The sequence below is a fragment of the Pelobates fuscus genome, chromosome 1, assembly GCF_036172605.1.
Source record: "Pelobates fuscus isolate aPelFus1 chromosome 1, aPelFus1.pri, whole genome shotgun sequence".
In the NCBI taxonomy this organism is placed as follows: Eukaryota; Metazoa; Chordata; class Amphibia; order Anura; family Pelobatidae; genus Pelobates; species Pelobates fuscus.
The window spans coordinates 97,173,376-97,197,674 of record NC_086317.1 but is presented as its reverse complement, the minus strand read 5'-3'; the positions used below and the strand labels follow the sequence as shown (position 1 = coordinate 97,197,674).

The 24,299-nt window shown below is 38.4% G+C and overlaps 1 protein-coding gene across 3 annotated transcripts in view; it reads left to right on the top strand.

Annotated features, from left to right (window-relative positions):
• The window catches only part of MID1 (midline 1), a 410,087-nt gene that overhangs the window by 286,366 nt on the left and 99,422 nt on the right, over positions 1-24,299 (top strand). For all 3 annotated transcript variants that reach the window (XM_063450101.1, XM_063450099.1, XM_063450100.1), the window contains exon 2: positions 5,789-6,507. In XM_063450101.1, coding sequence (XP_063306171.1) covers positions 5,845-6,507 — 663 coding nt within the window. In that variant the 5' untranslated portion in view covers positions 5,789-5,844. The remainder of the gene's footprint in view (positions 1-5,788; positions 6,508-24,299) is intronic.

The following is a 24,299-nucleotide window of genomic DNA, read 5'->3' as shown; positions in this document are numbered from 1 at the left end:
GTAAGTCTATCTGAAAGTCAATCTGGCATGCAAATAAAGGTGCTAATGACAAGTTAAATGGACAATTTTGAACTATACATTCCAATAGTGAAATTGTGAATAGCTTCATGCACCATAACCACTGATTTTCTTTTATTACTGACTTTGCCAAACAGTTTATTAGTGCTATGGCAAAAACCTGAGGAATCCCTGGAAACTCATCAGCTTGGGAGGTCCTAATGTCATAATCTTTTACCATTTTTTCCCCTTGCCATTTCACTCCTCTGTTGGTTACGGTAAAGGTGCTTAAGTTATCACTCTGTCATTTTATGGCAAATTTCCTTTTCTTTATGACCTGTCAGATCTTCTTTCTTCTCTTCATTATCCTTTATTTCTTCTGTGATGCCATCTCTCACAGTGCACATCATTGCACAAGGCTATGATCTATAATGTGTTAGCTGTCAGCAGCCGACATTGCGCCTGGATTGCTAATAGCCGTGTATGCGCAGTGAAGCCAAAATTGCACAACACAGGATACTGAGAGGAAGAAGATATTTTGCGAGTTCTCCTCTGACAGATTTAAACAAGGAAGGCGAACTTGACTGAACTTGACAATTCTAAACAAGGAAAAGTAGCCTCTGCTTTAACTTATCTGCAACGTAAAATAAAATAAATAGAAATCAAATAAAAATAGAGCCAGTAAAAAAAAGCAAGCTTGATGTGTTAGACCCGCTTTAACCTTTGGGGGCCAAATTAACACAGGATTCAAGGGAACACAGTGGCTTACATTGAACTTTTTCTAATGACTAGCACAACCAATTTCTAATGGATTACGTTTTTTTCTTTATGATGTAATTTTATAATACCGTAGTTTGGTATGAGAGGTATACTTTGAAACTCGGCCTTTCGGAGGCACTGTCACGGTTGTTAATACATATTTTGTTAACATGTAGAATGTTGATTACCATTGCCATGATTTCTTGCAGTTGTTGATTCTGGCAATTTTCCTGTGATTGCTTGCTGAAAGATACTTGCTTTTACGGAATGCATAATATGGGAGAACATCCCATGCTTTCTTAAAAGGTCTCTTCATCGGCAACCATTAATTGTGTTTGTAATACATCTGCCTGTCTACTTACTGTCACTCGTACCTAAGGCTATGCTGCGGGTTTCTGGCTAATTAATTCCGGTTCAGTGTATTTTGACATGCTCATTTAGCTTCCCAATACATTCTACAAATGAAAGAATGCTGTTTTTATTTCTTCAAGCAATTGATTTTACCTAAGTATGTTTTAATTATTTGAACAAGTTCCAGTTATACAACAGAGTAGACACAAACAGTTTTTTTACCCACAATATTCATCTACACACTAACTGACACTTACCGGGCTGATATCCCAAATAAAGATAGACACAAATTCGCTTTAGACGCACATGCTGTGTCCAATTGTTATTGTACATTTATAAACATCTTTCAAAGTCAACAATAGTGCTAGAGCTTTGGCAGGCATACCTTCTAATTGTCCCTAATTAGAACGCATAGGCCTTATTGTGGGCCCAAATCCCTCATTTTAGTTGTATAAATTGTTATAACTAAGTCACCTAAAATGTTTCATCCAGCACTGACATTTTGCTATTACTGCTGCCTGTACTGGCCTATGTCCTGGCTTGTCTGTCTCCCATTGGAGTTGTGGACTGTTTGTAAACCAGGAACCATCCAAACAGCATGGAACTGCTATTTCTCAGCATGTTCAAACATAGGACAATACTGTTAGACACAGATACATTACAGAGCTAGGCAGCACCTTGCGGGTCCACTCTCATTGGCTGAGAGCTTTAGCTGAGCTCTCAGCCAATGAGCACAGCCATATATAAGGTCAAATTAGTTCAGGGTAAACATCCATCTTCTCTATAAATGATTTGCCCACTCACTCTGGTAGAGGAACAGGCTACTCCTGGCACCAAAACTGCTACAGGGCTCTGTAGTGGTTATGGTGCTTGGAGTGTTCCTTTAACTGCCACTGTGTAATTTTAAACAGTGGTGAAGTTACACCATTTCAGGTTTGATATTTGGAACACTCTGTCATGATGTGCACTGTTCCAATGTCAACATTAACTCAGGATGCCATGGAAATCTATCATCCGTGTTTTGTGTAGCCTGATTTACATTAGAACAGCCAAGAGTGGTTTAACCTTCTGTCTTACAAAAATATCTGTTTCCATGCGATTCTCGTTTTTTGACTGTAGCAGCCATTGATTAACAATGTCAAGTGACTTAAGTTTATAGTCCTTCAACCACAGCAAAATCATTCTTTCTTTGGTTCTGCTTGGAAATCTGTAGAGGATCTGATATGTCTTAAATAACTGATATTGTTTATAATGTTTTTGAGTCACAAGACAAGCAAAACCTGTGTTTCTAGAACTTTTTATTGAGGACCCATATTTTCTAGATGGTATCATGGCATTAGTACATTATATCCAGGACTGGGAGCTGTGGATTTGGAATGGGTGAAATTTATTGCCCGTGCTACCGAAGTGCTGTCAGTTGGGCAGAAATGCCCTGATATAACATTAAGTAGTGATGTCATAATTGATATGGCATTTGCACATCAATGTTTGGGATAATTATTCAGGAGTCTAGAAACAGCACAAGATCCATTCTAGATGACACATTTTTCAATACAATCGTAAAACAGTACAAAAATGAAGTTTAGTTCTAATTGACCAGAATCCAGAATTTAAAAAAATAATAATTTATTCCACTTACATGATATTCTGACATTTGTGAAGAGCACTACTATGACCAAACTACACTGCCATGCAATTCTAGGTCCAAACATAATGCCATGTACATTATTCTGGACTCCTTTTGAACCATTATTTCTTATGATCTTATGAATTGTATGACAGAGTTCTAGCAACAGAACAAGCCACAACAGCGGTTCCCAAACTGACGGGCACGGAGCCGTCAGATATTTTCCCGGTGCTATGATCATATAATGATAGCATCGGGAACTGTGCCTTCCTCTCCCCTGCCGGCTCTGCCCGAAGAGATCTCCCTCTTCGGGCTGTTAGCATTGTAATGCTCTAACTGCAACTCCACCAGGTTCTCCTCTCGCAAGCTCGGAGCGATGCCGCGGTTACCATGGCAACGCTCAGAATCTCACGAGAGTGAACTCTAGCAGCTCATGAGGCTGCTAGAGTTCACTCTCACCACCTGGACCACCAGGGCTTCCCCACGGGCCACCAGGGATTAGTACTGCCCCCCTCCCAGGCAAAGGTAAGGGAGGGGGGATATGAAAACTATAGTTTTTTTGTTTTTTTAAATAACAAAATATTAATCTACCCTCCTCCTCCTACCCTTCCTCCTATACACACACACTGCCCCCATACACACACACACACACACACACACACACACACACACTACCCACTATACACACACTGTACCCCTCACACACACTGACCCCCATACACACACACATAGCCCCGGACACACACACACTGCCCCCCATAAATACACACACACAGTGCCCCCTAATACACACTGCCCCCTTTACACACACACTGTACACCCCACACACACTGCCCCTATACATACACACTGCTCCCCTCACTCATACACACACTGCCCCCCTTACACACACACTGTACCCCTAACACACACGCACTGTACCCCTCAATCACACACTGCCCCTCAATACACACACACTGCCTCCCTCAATACACACACACTACCCCTTCAATACACACACACTGCCCCCCACACACAATGTACCCCTTACGCATACAATGTACCCCTCACGCACACACTGTACCTCTCACACACATACTGTATCTCTCATGCACTCACTGCACCCTTCAAACACACAGACACAATGCACCCCACAAACACACTACATCAATACATACATACAATGCACCCCCGTACACACACTGCACCACACACACGCATACTTAACCCCACACACATTGCACCCCTCACAAACACACATACATTGTGCCCCTCACACACCGCTTGCTGTAGTGGTTATTGTGCCTGGATTGTTTCTTTAACTAATCGACAAGTGCCCTTCCCTAGATTAGGTTCTGGATCCACTACTGAAAGGGAATCATTTGACTTGCGGTGCCTTGGAAAAATATTGAAACATTAAGGGCGCCTTGAACCTAAAATGTTTGGGAACAACTGAGCTACAGGATTCCATTTGTTTTCAGATTTGCTCCACTTTACAATACTACACCAAAATTGCTCATTATAAATAACTCCCAGTGTGTCTCTTTGGATTCTGGATCTATGTTGTCACAGCCTAAATAATCTAGAATTGTTCTAATGGTCTTTTTCTACCAATTAGGGTCGATTCTGAGCGAACAGCAAATTCATGCCAACTAAATATCTATTTGTTAAAGAAAGAAAAAAATCTTTGTTTCAAGATCTAGTATAAACACATGTGTTATGATTTGTGCTAGACCATTTTTTGTTGAAATATTTTATTCCCTTAAGGTTCTTTTCAGCAGCTGTGAAAAAGAAAATCCCATTCCTATAAATACTGCTCTAATTAATTTCTAGTGAAGTCATTGGTTGGATGAGATTTCTTTCCCAAGCTGCTAATGAGGAACAACATTAATGAACCGTAGCTTGTTTTTTTATTTTTTATTATTATTTTTGTGTGTGTGCATCGAGGTGAGGAGAAGACAAGAGTTCATACAAATTGAATAAGTTTACAGTGTAGAGTGATGCAGCTGTGCTGTCTAGATTTCCTTCCTGTGAGTAACAAAGCTTGTGTCTATGGCACTCTACAGAGGAACATCTATACGAGTGTGAAGCATAGCTTTCCTTCTGCTCTACTGGCCTGTCTGCTCGAGGCAGAGATGATCCCGTGATGAGAGCAGAGGCAAGGAGAGCTGCGTAGAGCGACTCTACAAAGCAATTCCACACTCTGAAAGTAAAAAAGCCGAACAAGGCTTTTTGTCTTTCGTTTTTCTCTATTGTACATTGAGAAATGTCTCAAAAAAGCCAATTTAAGTTGTTTGAACGATAATCCAGGTGGGACTGAGATGGGGTGTATCTTTGGGAAGACTGTACAGAAGTACTGACAAAACATGCCTGTCTTTAATCACTGGAATGCCAAACTCGTTAAGTGTCAGAGGGGTGAGTAACATTTTTGGATTTGGAATTAATTAAAATACACTGCTGGCACTCAACGAGTAAATGCAATATTGTCTGATCAGTGTACCAAATATGCCTATCTTTTAAGTTTGCATGCTTTTTTTGTGGATGCTTTTTAAATGTGTGTGTGTCTATATATTATACACATTACATATGTATATGCACACATTATATACGGTATGTTCAGTCTTTGAAATAGGCATTCTGGGATCACTTTAGTTTTTTAGATTCTGTAAATAACGAGTCCCTTTCAAGAATCTTCCCCTTATTATTTTTCTCATGTGAACAAAATTGCCCTTTGACTCTCCTTGTTGTCTGACTACATTTAGAGATTTTATTAAATTTTAAATGTCATAGAATTTTTCCAGACTGGGAACGGAAAAATAGGACACGTCTTTTAATTGAAGGTTTGGTCCCTAATCCTGGAAGCATTCTTCTTTCTCCAATTAGCCCTGCACAAATGACTGTGTATGAACCATAAGATAATTAATTGATGCCCGTAAGAATATAAACGTGGGCATATTTTGTTCTTAGGCATAAAAAGTTCATGTGAAAGTATTGCTAACAAATTTAAGTTGACAACCCCCCATGGTTGACCACTCTTGCTCTCTTGCTTAATCATATTTTATATTGTGTTTCCAGATAGCTGGTCAGCTTCCCTGGATTTCGCTGACGACACAGGAAAGCTTTGCCTGAAGATGGAAACACTGGAGTCGGAACTGACCTGCCCTATCTGTCTAGAGTTGTTTGAAGACCCACTGCTACTGCCTTGCGCTCACAGCCTCTGTTTCAACTGTGCGCATCGCATCCTGGTCTCCCACTGTGCCAACAACGAATCAGTAGAATCTATTAACGCCTTCCAGTGCCCCACCTGCCGTTATGTCATCACACTCAGCAAGCGTGGCTTAGACGGACTCAAGCGGAACGTGACTCTGCAGAACATCATCGACAGATTTCAGAAAGCATCTGTGAGTGTGCCCAATTCCCCTGGTGAAACGCGACGAGAAAGGGCTTACGACACCAATAACAGCATGACATCCAGCGAGAAAGTCCCCTGTCAGTTCTGTGACCAGGACCAGGCTAGGGAGGCCGTCAAAACCTGTGTGACTTGTGAAGTGTCCTACTGCGAGGACTGTTTGAAGGCAACACACCCAAACAAGAAGCCATTTACTGGCCACCGTTTAATCGAGCCCATCCCTGACTCACACATTCGAGGGTTAATGTGTCTGGAGCACGAGGATGAAAAAGTGAATATGTATTGTGTTACAGATGATCAACTAATTTGTGCCTTGTGTAAACTGGTTGGACGACACCGAGATCATCAGGTGGCAGCACTTGGTGATAGATATGACAAGCTGAAGGTAAGACTTCGATTGTAATACTAAACTGTAAATTGTCCTTAATACACTCTATATAATTATTTCATACCTGTATGTCTTTTCTTAATTTCTTGGGACAAGATATAAACCGTACAGCCCATCCTAATTTTCTGCTTATGGTTGAAATAACGAACATAAATTCGCAATCCATACAGTCAGACTCTAAGCCACAGTGCGGAAGCATGTTCTTTACTTTAGCTGGTTAATAAATTATATTCTTTGGAAATGGTGTTTAATATTGTATCATGGTTATTTATGATTAAGACCCGTTTGTCTCACTTGCAGTCATTTGCTGCGAAACCAGCTCTGTATCAGTCTATCGAAGTTTTCCGTAGGATTCACGCGTTGTGTTAAATGCTGATATCTAGTTAGCTTAAGTGGTATTTGCTGCAAAACTAGTTTGTTTCAGTTTATCGAAGTTTTCCATAGGATTCACACTTTTTGTTTCTGCTGATATCTAGTTCTGTGGTATGACTGCCCAAAGGAAAGGTGTCTCTATGATTTGTTTTCTGTGTTAACACAAACACTGTTTTGAGATACAACATCATGACAACACCAAGGTTATCTCCAAGGTGTTTACAAAGGTTCATTTCTCCATAGCACCTAATTGTTCTTCTTGTCTGCCTATTGATCAATTGATTTATCTAAAGTAACCAAATATATTTTGTCTGGCATCTACATGTAAAGCATGGTTTGCATGAAATGTTTCTCATAGAGATGCATTATATTGAAGTTCATGCCTGTAGCCACACATAAACTATATGTCGGCAATGATTCTCTAAGAAAAGCTTTTGATTGGACAAAAGTCTTCATGTTGATGACTTCACAGAAGGCGGATCGGGCTGCAGAAATCATACTGTCTTGGCACTGGATTAATGTGAAGTTTAAGAGTGAATTTTCATTTTTTATTTTAATAAATGGGGGGCTCTATATCCAAACTTAGAAAGTAACACACTAAGTTTGAAAAAAATGTATACATTACATTACAATTTATTTTTTGTAATTGTATTGTTTCTTAGTGTTGATTTAGTGGTATAGAATCTCAAATTTACCTTCTAACTATACTAAAGGTGCTATGTGACCTCATGTGAATTCACGTTAATTTCCACTTGATAGTATTCCCAGTTAAACAAAGCTAACAGGCATTATTATTGCTTCCATGATTTTCCCCGTATTAGGGCTGGCCTGTACCGAGATGGGAGGGAAAGAATTGATGCTGGAAATACATTAAAATATGGTTTTGGTGATACCTCTACAGGTGTTCGTTGGCAGCCCCATGTATTTTATCCAGTGGTGCTACTGGGGCAGCAAACAGATCATTGAACCCTGATAAATGAACTCAATAATGAGATATAAAAAGCCCTTGCACTATTTTAGGAGGCATACATTGCTTTACTTTGCTGGAACAGCTGTGTTATATATAAAACCAAAACTTTTAATTCTGGTATTTCCTGTTTTTTTTAGCTTCTGTTAACATGTAGACACCAGTGTTGTTTCTTTAATCACCTCCAGATCCAAACTGAATGAGAGACGAAAATACGACCTCCATAAAATTCCAAATATGTCTTTTCATTACAATGAAGGCTAGGTGGTATTTCACAGTTTATTTGAACAAAAAAAATGTTTAAAAAAAAAAAAAAATAACGAGAAGAAAATAATTTGGAAATTTAAATTAAATATCCTGAAAATGTCAAGTATGGTGTTCACTTAATCCATGTCTGAAAATGTAATTAAAACAAGGTTTATATACATACAGATAAAAGGGAATATATTTGATACAATGCACATGTCTTTCTATTTGTTTTTACATGCGTCTCTGTTTACTTAGACGTGTACACCATTTCATCTATGGAGATAGTTTTTTTTTTTTTTTTGTATATTTTCTTGAGAAATACATGTTCCCTATTTCCTAGTCTCCATTTATTCTCAGAAATCTCACAATTCTAGAATTCATATTGCCTCTTACCTTATTGAGACCTTCCTCTTGCTAACGCTAAAACGCATTATCAGTGGAACGTTGGACCTGTAGATGCTTTTAGAATTGTTTAATAAGATGTCATATTTTTTGAATAGTGATCTACAGGAATTATACAAATTGTGGCTGAAATAATTGTCTGGGCTTCTGCTTGTATTCCAGAGTGTCAGGCTCAATTAATTACTTACACTCTATCAAAGTAATGTTGCTAATTATTTTAATCGTAAATCACCCTTCGTTACACCGCGAACAAAAGAGTCCAGTGTAATCCTTTTTTTTATGTGCTGAAGAAATATCTCCTCACTGTAATTTTTTATATATCCCTCGACTGAATGAATTGTGTTAAGAAAAAAATAAAAATAAAAAGCTCTTCTTGTATTCAGTATGCAGACTGCTGCTAATTCTGTCAAACTTGATTATAGGCTTGTAGACCTACTTATATAGATGCTTAAAATGAGACTTGTTTATAACAATCCCTGAAACATTTTAAAAGCAGGAGTGAAACAATGAAAGGCATCAATAAAACTTCTAGTCCAATTATTTAAAATATAAAAAAAAAAACATTTAAAGTTAATATATAATTATGATTTTCTCTGTAACAATTGGACCTACATGAAAAGGGTAATTAGCAGAAATAACAGCTGCTAATGTTCATTTTGTGTGAAAGCAAGATGATTAGAAAGCATCACCTTCCCCTGACATTACTGGCTGCTGTATAATCATATGGACCCTAGAGGTGTGTGTGTGTGTATATATATATATATATATATATATATATATATATATATATATATATATATATATATATATATATATATATAGTCACATTTTAATACACTGAAAAAGTTCTGAGGTTTAAAATAAATAATAATAATCTCAAACCTTCCAGTGTCTGAGAAGTTAGCTTTTTAAATACACTCTCTCTGCCTTAAATACTTTCCTAGCATGCCTTCACGCTATGCATGGAATTACCTATAAATTGTGTTACCCTAGAATCTAGAGATTGTCTCTTTAATATTTGATTAATATCACCGTGGGTGACTTCACACATACCTCCCAACCATCCTGTATCTGGTACCTAGTCCTACCTACCCAGGATATTTTGCTGGCATATGGCTTCTATATTATTATTATTATTATTATTATTATTATTATTATTATTATTATAATTATTATATTTATATAGCGCCAACAACTTCCGTAGTGCTTTACAATGGGATATTCTATATGTGTGTAAAGAATTCTAATATTTCCTGTGATAATTCGGTACATCTGTGTGATATATAGTTGATTTCCTTGAGGTGTGTCAGTACTATATAGAGATTTATAGATATGATTTTAAGCATCTGTTTACGGTTATAAAAAATAAAAAATAAACAAAACATTCCCTGGCACCCTATTCCCAGATTGAAATGCCATAATTTAAGTATTATTTTTTCATCTTCTGTCCAAATATTTGTACTCTGTGAACATGGATTAGTTACGCTGTATAAGAGTCTACATGCTCCGTAGTTTTGGAGGGTTTGGCTGTGCTGAATTTTCACAGCGTTTTCGGGCTTCCAGGTCCACATTGCGTACAGTCTACAGTCTCTGATTGCATTGTGTAAGCATGCTTAAATTGGAAAAGGAGGGTGGAATTAGGAAGCTAGGGATCCTTTAGTTTAAAAAAAAAAATAAAAATGGTTTAAGTGTAAAAATGGTGAATGTAAAGTGAGGGTAACTTTAAATGGACAGTACGAAAACCACTTCAGCTTAATTTAGCCAAAGAGATAGGCCAACCCCCGGAGTGGATAAGAAGGGGGGAGCATGACTGCTGCCCGGAGAGGTTGGCATGGCGACAAGGGGATACAATGTTTGGGATGCACCTGGACCGGGGACACTGGGTAATACTTACCAGACCACTGGAGAGCAAGTTGAGGGAACCTAGCAGTGCTGTTTCCCGCCCACCCTCCCTGGGTTGGTGTGAATACGGGATATGTTATTGTTATATGTGTTGTGTTTGGTGTGGTTTCTTTTTCTGTTTATTTTGTCACAGCTGCGGTTTGTCCTTCGCCAGCAAGTGGAACTGAGAGCAGTGCCCGGATGGGCTTGGGGAGTCGCAGCCTGGTCTGGTTGAGGACGGACTTCAGGCTGAAGAGGCTCTGGAAGAATTGTTATGTTAGCTGTCTGCTGGGAAAATCCAGCAGCTGACAGTTGGTTTAAATTATGCTGGCTTAATAATAAAAGCTGTGGCCGTTGCCCTTACCCACAATTTGGTTGTCTGTGAGTTATTGGGGGGAAGGGTCACGGAAGGTAAAGGGAGAGGGTCAGTAGTCATGTCCCTGCAGTCTTCAGAGAAAACATTGATTACTAATGCCGCCGGTAGTGACTGTTATTCAGACACTGGCTAGAGGTTTGTTTTTTGTTGTTGCCGTGCTGCAATTTCTGCAGGACCAACGTTTGGCGTTTACATGCTGTAGATGGAGACACAAAATGCTCCCCATATAGATGTATCAGTTGCTAATTGACTCAGCATGCAGGGATAGCTGTGCATGCGCACTAGGTTCCCGGAGTGTTGGAATGTTTGAGATCCTCAGTGTTGATGATCTCAGATAATAGAGGAGTAGCCGAGAACAAAGGGCGTGGGGGTGGGGGTAGATCCCTACATTACTATAACATCTGGAATACATGTTTGCATTGTTCCTGTAACAGAGTTATTTACTAAAGTGAGTTTCACATTTAAAGCCAGAGTAGCCAAACTGAAAGCAGATAGATGCTGTATAAAATCTTTCCAGTTCGCTGTTTTGACCTTAAATTTTATGTTCACTTTGAAGTCACCTTGAATCCTAACTTTAGTGAAAAACCTTGTATATCTCCACTATGCATGTAACGGGATTAAACAGTTATCAATTTCCCCTGTGAATGCCCATCTTTTCATACCTAAAATAGAAAATTTAAAACAATATGGCTTTCTTCACCCAAATTGTCTTATAAATTTCACTTTTCGTCATGTGAAATAGTCAGTGTTATATACAACATGCTGACCATAAGACAGCATGATACAACCCCGTTCCATTGCCAGAGCTTCTCCTCATTGTGAGTAATAGAATAGAATCACAAATGATGAATTAATAAAATGCTCAACACCAGACATAATAAACTACGATCACATCGTAATTTAACATTTCAGCTTTCACTGTAAAGGAACATAAACGATGACCTCCTTGTTACAGTATAAAGCTCCAGTATATTTATTAGGTCACATATAAAGCCAAGAGAAAGCATATTGGATTATAAATGTAATCTTGGAATGAAAATAAAGTTCCAGATGAACTACAGATTACATTTTCAGTTGTAGAAACAAATATTGTTTTGCCTGCCATCACTTTTTTTTTGCAGATCATTTTTATTTTTGTTCCCTATGGGAAAACTCAAGGTACAAAATGAGCCTCATTTTTATTTATTAATGAATGCATTTTTTAAGCTATTTAGCAAGCACAATGGTTAAGCCTTTTACAAATAGTTAAGATTTTGAAACAAATTTGAGTCCAGATTTGAAGCCTCCGTGCCTAGATTTTGCAGAATTCAGTCCAGATTTCATATGTCTGGCAGTGTTCAGTGTGGCTGAAATTCAGTCCAAATTCACATCAGTTTGGGACCTGAATTTAAAAATCTGGACATTGTTAAATAGTGTGAACAATGTCTGGATTTTCAAGTTTGAATGACCTTGCTGAATGGTTGTGCCTCATTTCTCTAAACTGCAGAGTTTTATATTACAGGGCTAAGGGGGAGGAACAGGAACCTCCTTAATTAGATGAAGTGGTCTGGGTGCCCATATTGTCCCTTTAAAGCAGACTCCAAACATGTCGGCTACTCCTGGCTCACTATTAACTCTGAGCACACAGGGTTAAAGCAGCAGGATACTGATAGACTCCTTATTACCTTTACATCTGGCAATGTAAGTAGCTGACATGTTTAACAGAAGCAACAATTATTACAGATTAAAACAGATTGCAATTAGAATTAGCAGTCTTCAGAGTCACAGTCCTAGTCCTGCCATCATAATTGTCTCAGGTTTAGAGCTGTAGAGTGACTGAGCACTTTAAGATAGATGGTGGGTATGTGCAGTAGGGGTTATTAAAATGATTAATGACAGGCAACACAGCGCTCTGTGTTAGAAATATCCCCCTCCCATGGTCACCCCTGGCTTTATATGTTAATCATATTTTTCAGTGCATTCCCTTGCTTAATCATCCCTCAGGCAGTCACTGGGGCTGTTAGAGAAAGGATAATATTATAACTTACACTTGGCATAGGCCAGGATGTGCTGCTGTTGTGCTCTCTCTGTGCTACATCCAAGATGGCCTCCTGTGGGCACTTAAACCCCACTTCCTGGTGCCATGAGCCAATGAGGCCAAAAGCATGGGCAGCTGGCTCTGCCTGAAATTCATCCTAAAAATATACTAGACATGTGCAAAACCTGATGAAACAGGGCATATTTCAAACTAGACCCATTTTTTTGACATACCTAGATCCTCTTAAGTAACCTTCTCCAAGCAGTTACCAATGAGGAGGAATGGCCCTGTAGAACTGAAACCTATTACAGAACTAAAGAGACACGCATTTTTAGCCATATTTTCCCCTCAAGAAAAATAATCTGAGTGTTTCTAAGCTAGTGCAAATGTATTTTTTTAACTCATAAAAAATGGTGGGGCACTGTCCAAAGTGCCCCTATAGACGAGCCTCCACTCTGCCAATTATTATTAAGTAAGCATAGCCTGAATCATGCAGAATCATCAACAATATGGCAAATAAATACCAGCTGCCCTGCATGAGGTCCATGAGGTCTAACATGGAATTTCTAACCCTCTGGTCAGATTTGTTAGCCTCAGCAGAATCCGGGCAGCAGATAATATTACCAGACATCCTACTCTGATAAAATGTGTGTGAGCATTACCAGTATGCAAATATATGAGAATATGTTTACCAGAATGTGCATGTGTGAGTGCTTACTAGAGTGTCCATATGTGGGCACTCACCTGAATGTACATGTGTGAGCACTCACCATAGTACTCATATACAAAAGTATTAAGGGTTGGTGTGCAGTACATATAGTTAGAGCAGGGCTCCCAACTGTCACTCTTTTAGTGGGACAGTCACGATTTTGGGGTCCGGTTTTGCTGTCCTAAATTAGTTCCCTAGTGTCCTGCATTTCGGACTGTCTTCGGACAACACAGATAGAGCTCATCATTAGAAGCGCTTGGGCTGTACAAACGACACTAAGACTATTTAGAGAGCACTTCAGCAGCGCCCTGTGCATGGTACCGTAAGCAGGGGGTGTCCTGGAGCCTGTCTGTCAACCTGTCGTCTGTCTTGCATCTCAATACTGGGTTAAAGAGCTGTACATATGTCCGACATTGTTTGACAATGCTGTGCACGTGTCAAGGCTGGTTGACTACCTAATACAAATGCAGATTATCACCAGGAGTCAACAACAACAACAAAAAAAGAATAAAAACTATAAATATCACTTGTCTCTATTCATTTTTTTTATTTTTTATTTTTTAATTTAGATAATGTAGATTAGGCTATATGAATGACACACTGCTTCCCTACATGACTAGAAACCTAGGGTAGACAGCTGGGTGTCTCATGCCCAAGGGAACAACTATAATTCTGTGTAACAGAATTTTCTGTGCATGTGTGGTCTCATTGAGCACCAGTTCCATTTTATGGCAGGCTTGTCGAGTGGATATTCATGTAAGCTCTCACAGGATATCTGTCAGATGGATGGCACAGATGCCTAGAGAGGTGGAAGACCTACAGACTAGACTGCAAGCAGCAGCTCGATAAACAAAAAGACTTTCTCAAGAGACAGTGTCGTGCTACTTACTTTTGCATGAAATCTGTCCGTGTCATCATTAAAGGGGCAGTACACTAATAATAAAATGGTGTACTTGTATTGTATTTATAAATAATAGTAATCATTTAGTTAGAAATCAGCAATCACAGCATCTCATGCAGTAACACATTTACAGTGATTCTGTTACTAGTGTTTTTGTGCAGTTCACAAACAAATGTAATCCTGTAATGGAAAAATATATATGTATTAAAAACACACTGCTACAGTACCATAATTCCTAACACTTCAAACGGACAAAGAGGAACATTTTAAATTTAGGAGTGTGAGTCTGTGTGAGCGAGTGAAAGTGTGGTCAGGGGCGAGGCTGTTCTAAGAAATTTTAGATGACTTATTAGTAACAATTTATGCAACTAAAATATAACTTTCTTGTTTATACAGACTGATTTCTAAACACAGTATAACAGTATATCCTGCTCACTCAAATGTGAGTACGTTCTCTATTTTTAAGTCTTACTTTTATACTTTATATACAGTGAGCACTATATTTTATTTTTCCCTTATTTCGAGGAATTATCCACATCTATGTCCCGCCAGTGGGGGATAAACGCCACTGAATGCTGATTATACTAGAGCAAGTTCATGCTCTTGCATAGGTGAGTGAAATACCTCCCCTACACCCATTTTACTTTATTTTATTTATGCCAATGCAGTCTGCACTATTGGAGTCTCCCTGTCTTTCTATTTGCATGCTCATCATTGAGTCAAGATTACCTATACCATAGAAGATCCAGCGTTTTATTTGACTACAGTATCAAGTTTTCATCAGTCTATTGGAATCCACTACATATTGGGACTATTACGCTCATATTTATATTTATTTTATTGTGTATTTATTTATATGTGAGTACATTTTATCCTTTATCTCTTATTGTATCCTTCAATTGTACTATTTCTGTATAGCGCGACCTATTACTTTGTTTTTTTGATTTCTAAACACGTCTATATTGTAATTAAAGGACATATTATCGTAAGTATTATTGCTGTAAAGCTCTGGTATACACTCAGACAGACCAAAACAATATGGAGCTCCGAGAAAAAAGGGACATTTATACAGAAAAGTGGGACTGGGGGATTTGGGCCCAAGATAGGGACTGTCCATCCTAAATAGGGACACTTGGGAAGTATGCAGTACAGTATGGAAGACATACGCAGGTCAGTGCTCCAAACCAGCAATAGTACTTTTATTTTAAAATAAAGGGATTTAGCAGTCAAATCCACTTACAGCAAGCAACAATAGTTTAAAGTTAAAATATTAACTTTATTAAAACTTATTAAAGGAACACTCTGAGCACCATAACAACTGCGCCCATCCACGTGCCCCCTTTTTCTCCTCTGTCCTTGGCTTCAAAGGAGAAGCATCAGACTAGGTGCCTGTGATATGACCAAGAAACAGGCGTGTGGAAATGCACCTAATCCCCATAAAATATGTATGTGGGTGCAGCCAAGCCGGTCCCAGTACCAAGAACCAGATAATTAATGAGGCAAAAATAGAAAAAGGTCCAGGCACTCCAGAATACAAAAAAAGCTAATTTATTCAACACACCGCCACTCACAACGTTTCGACCTGGCTTGACAAAGACCGTTAAGGTCGAAACGTTGTGAGTGGCGGTTGGTTCAATAAATTTGCCTTTTTTGTATTCTGGAGGGCCTGGACCTTTTTCTATTTTTGCCTCTATTAGGTGCTTGTGATAGGCTCAGAAGTCAGCCCAACACTGGCTTCAAATTGAGAAAAATGCACAAACAAAATATGTATGGATAAGAAAGGTGTTTACTTGTAAGACTCTGCTGTCTCTAGAACCCCCTTAAGAAAATCCAAGGATATTAGTAGAACACACTATCTGTCATTAACGGGTTAATGAAAAGTATTTTTTTCTGGACAGGTGTACTTTAATTTGATATTAAAAATAATTGTATTAATTTATTTTTTATTATTGGAATTAAGTGCATTTGAGATAAAATTAAAATATCAAGTCTCGTTTGGGCTCTGACACATTAATGCTGATTTTAGTGAGTTATTTAATTACAGTGAGTGCACTGGATATGAAACATAAGGGCTGAACATTGGATGGGAAGTAATCTTTGAGCAGGTGGTACAGGACGAAGCAAAACGGTAGCAGAGATTTATTTTACTTGTGCAATGATTAAATTTGCTGGCATTTTTAAATATTATTTTAGCAAAGCAAAAAAATGTTATCATGATCTCCAAATGTTCCATATTGTTTTTATTGGTTCACTAGCGAGATAATTTATATCTCTCTTTACATATTTCCTTGTTAGAAGTTAGTTTCCTTCCTGAGCCATCTCTGTAGGTCACACGAACAGCAGAGTTTAATGAAGCCATCATTCGGCTTTTTCCGGCGCTAAGGGAGTATGCTGTACCGGCAATAGGAAAATCCAGCCCGTTGTTTATTTATCCTGATTTATTCATCCTAATCAAATGAAAGCTGAACTTTTTAACATCAATTAAAGTTGCTGCAATTTTTAGTTGTGCATATTGTATGAAATATGTGTTTGACACTAGTCACAGCTGTATTTAGAACTTTCATCTTCATAGAGGGGCCTTTCATGTTTTTATAGTCGTGCTGTCAACCTACTGACATTGTATGTGTAAATTCTATAATATTTTTTTCAATATCCCTACTTACTATTATATCAGGGAACTCTGACTTTGGCCCAATCAAACCTCTGTTCTCCAGGGAGGGGAGATGGTGTTAAGCTTCTCAATACTTCCTGCCAAATTCTACTCTCTCTTGCCTTGGTCATCTCCCTTGAATTCAATTCTCTCCTGGAAAGAGGTCTACAGGGAACTGACATATATATTCCTGGGTCTGCTTGTTATTTTAGAAATAATAAATTGAATTTTTGGTGTCTACAGGAAAGTGTAAGATGGAATAGCTTTTAAAGGACCTCAAAAGTCACCCAGACCACCATGTAAATGAAGTGTTTTGATTGCAGTGCCTCTGTCCTTTTAACCCTGTTTTTTTTTTTTTTAGAAACTACAATATTGACATTACAGAGTAAAATCTACCTCTAGTGGCTGTCAGACAGCCATCTTTTAAAGGTGCTTCTGCAGCACTGAAAGGGTAAAACTCTGTGATGTGACGTAAAAATGCATAGGAAAGTACTAAATCCAATGCTCGCCATGCATGTGTATCAGGTCCCAGTGCTTCTCTATGAGGAGCTTTGGATTGGATCAACAATGGAGGAGGCCATGCCTCCTCGATGACATCACAGGAGGCAGAGCAGTGAGCAACTCCAAGAAAGTCCTGGAGCTGGAAAGACGTGCGTAAAACATTTATTTTATTATTTTATGGTGAATGGTTGGGTGAGGAGCCACTATAAACTAGATAGGGACACCATACCATTAGGAATACAGGTTTGTATTCCTAATGCTCTAGTGTTCTTTAAAGTTGTGTTTTTCTTGACTGCTTGTGTAGGCTGTTTTCTGGCATGCACTATTCAAGAATACTCCTACAGGCTTATGGAATATATCCATTTGATATGTATTTGTCCTTCCTACACACACAATCCCCTGTGTTTAACACATGCTATGATGCTGATGGCTGGACCTGTCGTAGGAGACAGATACAAACTTTTAGGATATTTTAAAGAGACATGAATGGCAGGAACAGTTTCCTTGCTTCAATTTGTGGCTTTCTTTGACAAGTGTGTATATATTTTTTTATATATATATATATATATATGGATGTGGAAAGTGAAGGCAGTAGTAGTCCCAGTTGTGATAGGAGCACTCAGGGCTGTGACTCCCAAGTTGGGGGAGTGGCTTCAACAGATTCCAGGTGGGACATCTGAGATCGCTGTACTAGGAACAGCTATGATACTGCGCAGAACCCTCAAGCTCCCAGGCCTCTGGACTCTGGTATAGGACCCGAGAATGAGGAATAAAACATACCACCCAGGAGGGGTGATAAAATTATATATATATATATATATATATATATATATATACACATACATACCAGGGCTTGATAAATTTGCTTTGAATCTAGGAGCCAGCTAAAATAGTTAGGACACTATAGTCACCAGGACCACTACAGCTTAATGTACTTGTTCTGGTGTCTATAGCCTGTCCCTGCAGGCTTTTCAATGTAAACACTGCCTTTTCAGAGACTGACGTCATATTCCAGCCCTTGCATCACTAAGCGGTGTGCGAGGGAGCAGAGCAAGAAGATCTCAGCTCTGTCACCATCTTCCTACAGTACGCACCACCGGCCGCCAGCCTCGGAGGAAACAGGTTGAAAAATCACAGATGCCAGTACAAAACTCCTAGTCACCATGGCGACCTGGCGCCTGGGATTCGCCAAACCCTGGTATATACACAGTGACAAAACTAACAATATGATATTAAATAATTCAGTGCACTGCATGAGTTTCTTTTAAATATCGATCGCATCATATAACACTTTAATGCCAAAGTACCTTTAAATTCCAGAGGTTTTTTTAAATCTCCTTTGGTTGTGACCTGTATAAGAAAAAAGCCTGCGCAAAAGGGTAATTTCCTCAAGAATATCAAGACCAATATTCCATCAACATTCCAACACTTTCTTGTGTCTTGTCTTTGGGTAAAACACCCACAGGATTTCCTTTTCAAAGGCAAGAACGCAAAATCTATAAACACGGAAACATCATGTGAAAAGCTATTTCTGGTTCTAGATTATTTCATTTTTGGTTCAACAAAATAATCCCTAATATCACCAGTTTTACGAAATTAAGGTCATAAGAATACATTATAATAAATGTTTACCATCTTTGTATTACACAATTAAATACATTGTATTATATATATATATATATATATATTATATAAAGTATTGATCAATATCCTAAGAAACACAGTCTTGTTTCTGTATAATATTTTCATTTACTTATTTTAAATTTCTTAGGGGGCCTTGGGACTTTCGCCATTTGCAAGTAAACTGTGAAAATTCTTATATGCGCAAAAGCATAAAAAAAATTAAAAATGCAAACAAGAAATATAAAAGTGGCCAAAGCTTAAAGAGTCCCACATTCGAATTAACCTGTGTATATAAGACTGGGTGCATCCAAAGTCTCTACATCTCTCAGTGGGTTTAAAGGGTTACTTCAAACATCATAACCACGACCTCCCTTGGAGAACCCTGTCACTACTCCCGAATAAGGGAGCAAACCATTATGTAATAGTTTGCCTCTTTTATATATAAGTATGTATTTATATATTTGCTGTTCAGATCTTCATAGTGGGGGAATGGTCACCAATATTAGCACCTATCCATATGATTTACCAATTACCTGAACAACCCCAAATACATCGGGGGGCTTAATGTGTACCTAGTGTTTCTTTTGTAATATTTATGTATTACTATTTTTAATTTATTTGACTTTTTTGGGGAGTGAGGGACAGGAGCAAACCTTTGTGAATGACGTACCGAAAATTGGACTCTTTGGAGGTATGCAGTATAGCTCATAAAGCACTACTCAGACTGTTTTGTGACAAGTACAATGTCAGCACTGTATATTGTCCATTAGAGATTTGACTTTGTACAATAGTTATTGTCTAATTCCAGTAATGCACTGACATGTTGTTCTCAGTTGCAGACATATTTTTTTCAGACTTGCCAGTCCCTGCCAATCCCAGTGCTGCATTTGTGTGGAGTACTGGTGTAGCCATCTTGTATGGGAAAAAGGCAAGATAGCTAGTGCAAAGCAAGGATGTTTTTTGGTGACTTGTCCCTGGTGTCTCCAGAAGCAAGACATTATTGTAACAGGACCAGAACAGGCGACCAAAGATCCACAGCTTTGTGCCACATCTTGTACCGTCCATATTCATCTCTTCTGTGTTTGATTACACCAGGGAGTACCTGACTTTTGTGGCTTAAGTTTGTAGGTTCAATAAATATCTACTTGACTTTATTTTACCGTGCTTCAGTAGGCCTCCTTGCCTCTGACAGAGTGCAATAGCCAACTTTGCTATTTCCTCTTTTCCTTAAGGATTTTGGGATTTGTCCTAGAGGTGGGAGTTTCAAAATGGCACTTACTAAAGAGTGAGTACCTCTATACAATCACTACGATTTTCCTACAGCACAACTCATCCTGGGTTAGCGGTCTAAGTATTTTTGGCAAACAGTCTTCCATCATAACTACATGAAACAAAATCTAACTAAATAACTGACTTTAAGCATTCATGTGCAGATCATGTAATCTCCTTAAGTTTTGTTGATAAACATTTTTTTTTTGCATTTTTAAACTATCATCATAGTCTTTGATGTCTAAATGGACTGAATAAATTGTGGGCTAAGGTTGCAATCGCCCGTAGATACTCACATATTTTGTAAAGGCCATGCTGTGTGATCTGCACCTGTTACTCATAGAGACACTATTTGATCTGACAAATACAAATTAGTTATAGGCTTAGCTCTGCAATGATGATCACTAAACATGAATTATAAAAGAGACTATTTTGGCCTGCAGCGGGAATATGTAACTGTGTACACATATTGAAGCAACGTAATAAAGCATTGAGATTTCCTGCCAGAAGATAACCAAATAAAGATCCTGCCTTCCTTCAGGTCAATTGTGGCTTATGTTTTTCGACAGACCTTACATGAGTCTTTTTACAGGAAATGTCCCAGAGAATATTAGGTTTAGTTACTTAGACGTCTCTGATATGAAATAAAGTGATGCGTTTTAATACTGTACTAAGAATATTGCTCCTCGTTTTCTGGTATGACATCACAACTCTAGTAATTGCAGGATATTTATTTACATTAAAGGGTTCATCCAAGCACCATGACCACTTCAGTGCCTACAGTGTGTATGTGCATCATTTCCTAATGAAAGATTAACCCCTCTGCTGCCAATGGTGTAACCCTATCTCTGACAATTCTGTGCAAATTTGTAATGCATACCATTCCATTCCCACCATTTTCTCCCCTCAGCTCACCCTCCCTGATCTTCCTATCCCTCCAAGAGGGGGAGTGATATCAGTCATGAAGGACCAGCCTTCAGGTAGAACTTGGCCTTGGCCTGGATCAGAGGTACATTTGAGCGTTTTTTTATTTTTTTGTTCATTTGTTTTTTTCTTAAAGTTTAGGGGGAAGGCCAAGCTGTGAAGGGTTAGTTTAACCACACCTAATGTTAAAACACAGTTTTTGCTTAGAGTAACCCTTTCTAAGAATTTTTGGTAACATCTACCAACATTTGAAATATCCAGAAAGGATACTTGTTGTGTGTTGTGGCTGGAGGTGTGACCAGCAGCAGGCATATACGGAACAAGGGGCTGCTTTATCTCTAATGCAGAGAGAGCCAGCCTGTATTTTGGATCTGTTCTGCCCTTTTGGGATGCAAATGGCCTGGTACTCTCTGTAATGGCACAAGATGAGCTAAAACCAGCTTGAGAACTGAGACCCACAGAAGGGCAGGCTAATTGAACTGTTGTCCGTTCTCAGCACTCTCTTGCCACTTGTTTTTTGCTTATTTTAGGAAACTTCATGAATTATTAATAGCCATTTATGTAACTGTAAAGGCAATTTAGACAAAGACTAGGTTCAGTGTATGGATGCGGAGTATACCATGCCTTTACTGTGAATTTTAAAGTTGTGGAGCTCTGTTGTACAATCCTACACACCATTGCTATGAAACTCTTATTACGTACTCATGCACATCGAATATTACAGTGAGTTTTATTGCTGTGCAGCTCTGTGATACACCCATGCACACCACACATTGCTGTGAGTTTTATTGCTGTGAAGCTCTGTGATACACCCAGGCACACCACACATTGCTGTGAGTTTTATTGCTGTGAAGCTCTGTGATACACCCAGGCACACCACACATTGCTGTGAGTTTTATTGCTGTGCAGCTCTGTGATACACCCATGCACACCACACATTGCTGAGTTTTATTGCTGTGCAGCTCTGTGATACACCCATGCACACCACACATTGCTGTGAAGCTCTATTATACACTCTTACACACCAAACTTTTAATAACGCCACACATTACGTGAGTTTTATTACTATTAAGCTCTGTTGTTTACAAAAATGGTTACTCCAGGCACCATGACCACTACAGTGTTTGGAAGTGTTCATGGTGCTTGAAATCTGTACGTGCAGTATTTTAGTTTGAAATGTTGCACATACTGAAATATTTAATGTTGCCGCTAGAGGTTAAAGTGGGCTGTAGTGGATATAAAAAGAGATTGAAAGTGGTGGCTAACCAACCCAAATGCTCTCACTTTGTTCTAAACAGAGTTTCTGCATTGTCAGTGGGGCTGAAGAATGGGGCAGGTTAAAAGTGAAAGGAAGGGCTATCTTCTATAATACTTAGACTAAATACTGAGGGACACCACCCAGGGGTTTACAGCACCATCACTGCTGCCTTCAATGCTCTGTAGTGGTTATAGTGTGTGGAGTGCCTCTTTAGGTGCAAAGTAAAACTCCTTCCCTATTGATAGTAAAAGAAAAAATCAAAAAATTTGTGGTGGAATTAAATGTAATATTTTTTAGACATTTTTGTATAACACTAGGGATGTGTAAAGAGAGGAATGCCAAGGAGAAACGGCAAAAAGAAATAGACTGCTGTGTAAATGAACTGTGATTTAATTTCAAAGGCAATCTTTTAAAACCTTTTTCTGCTTATCGGACACATTGAAGTGGATAGCATGCAATATTAATACATTGTGCCGTGTTGTTTCATTTACATTATGCTCTAGTCGTCACAAATTATGTAACACGATAACAGTGTTATTAAAGGGAAACTGTATCAGGCAAGAATGCAAGAATGTTTATGTGAAATTTGCACCTCTCTAGAAAGGGGCATAGATGCAAAATGGACCAAGTTGGTAATCTGCTCATAGCAATGCTGCCTTCTGTTTCTGTTTGATGATGAAGAGAAATCATATTTTAAGCTATTTGGAGTGTGCTTGCATTGCTCTGGGTTTAAGCTGTGGTATGCCACTATTTCGTGCAATAATCTGTGTTGGCTTTAAGAGTTTCATTTACTTTTTATAATCCTTTCTGTACACAAAATAGCATCTCTGTTGGACCCAGATGTTGTTTTCTTTCTTTCTTTTTATTTTTTTTTTATTTTTTTCGGTAGACATGTTTAAAATACTAAAGTATGACAAAGAACATATTTAATGCTAAGAGCAAATATAGTTTAAGTCTTTTTGCATACTTGAAGGCAATTAAAGTTATTATACTCCATTCAGTGCTTCCTCACTGGGAAACCGAAAAACAAGAGAAGAAGAAATTATGTGAAGACGATCTGCTTAAAGTTAAATAAACTGATCTCAAATAAGAAACAACAGCATAGTATTCATCTTGGTTATGTGATAATCTAAAACAGGGATCTCAGACTCTGGACCAGCAGACGTTGATGGCCTAGAATTCCCAGAATTCTGTAAATGGAATAGATAGAAAAAGTATCATGAGAGTTGTAGTCCAGTAAGGTGATATATTCTGAGTTTGAGATGCCTTACAGTGTTATTATTCACTAATCACTATATTGAGAATTCACATTGAATTCAAACTTAAAGGGACACTATAGGCATCAACACAGTTCTAGCTTAATGAAGTAGTTTTGGTGTATAGATCATGCCCCTGCAGTCTCACTGCTCAATTCTCTGCCATTTAGGAGTTAAATCACTTTTGTTTCTGCTTATGCAGTCCAAGCCACACCTCCCTTGGCTGTGACTGACACAGCCTGCATGAAAAAGGGTTTCATTTTTAATCAGATGTCTGGTCTCCTGCTCTGTAAATTGAACTTTAATCACAGACAAGAGGCTCGTGCAAGATCTAGAAGGCTATTAACAGAGCAGAAGATAAGAAATTATAAATTAAGCAGACTGTGCAATAAAGGAAGTTTAAACATGATCTCTCTTTACAGGAAGAGTTTAGG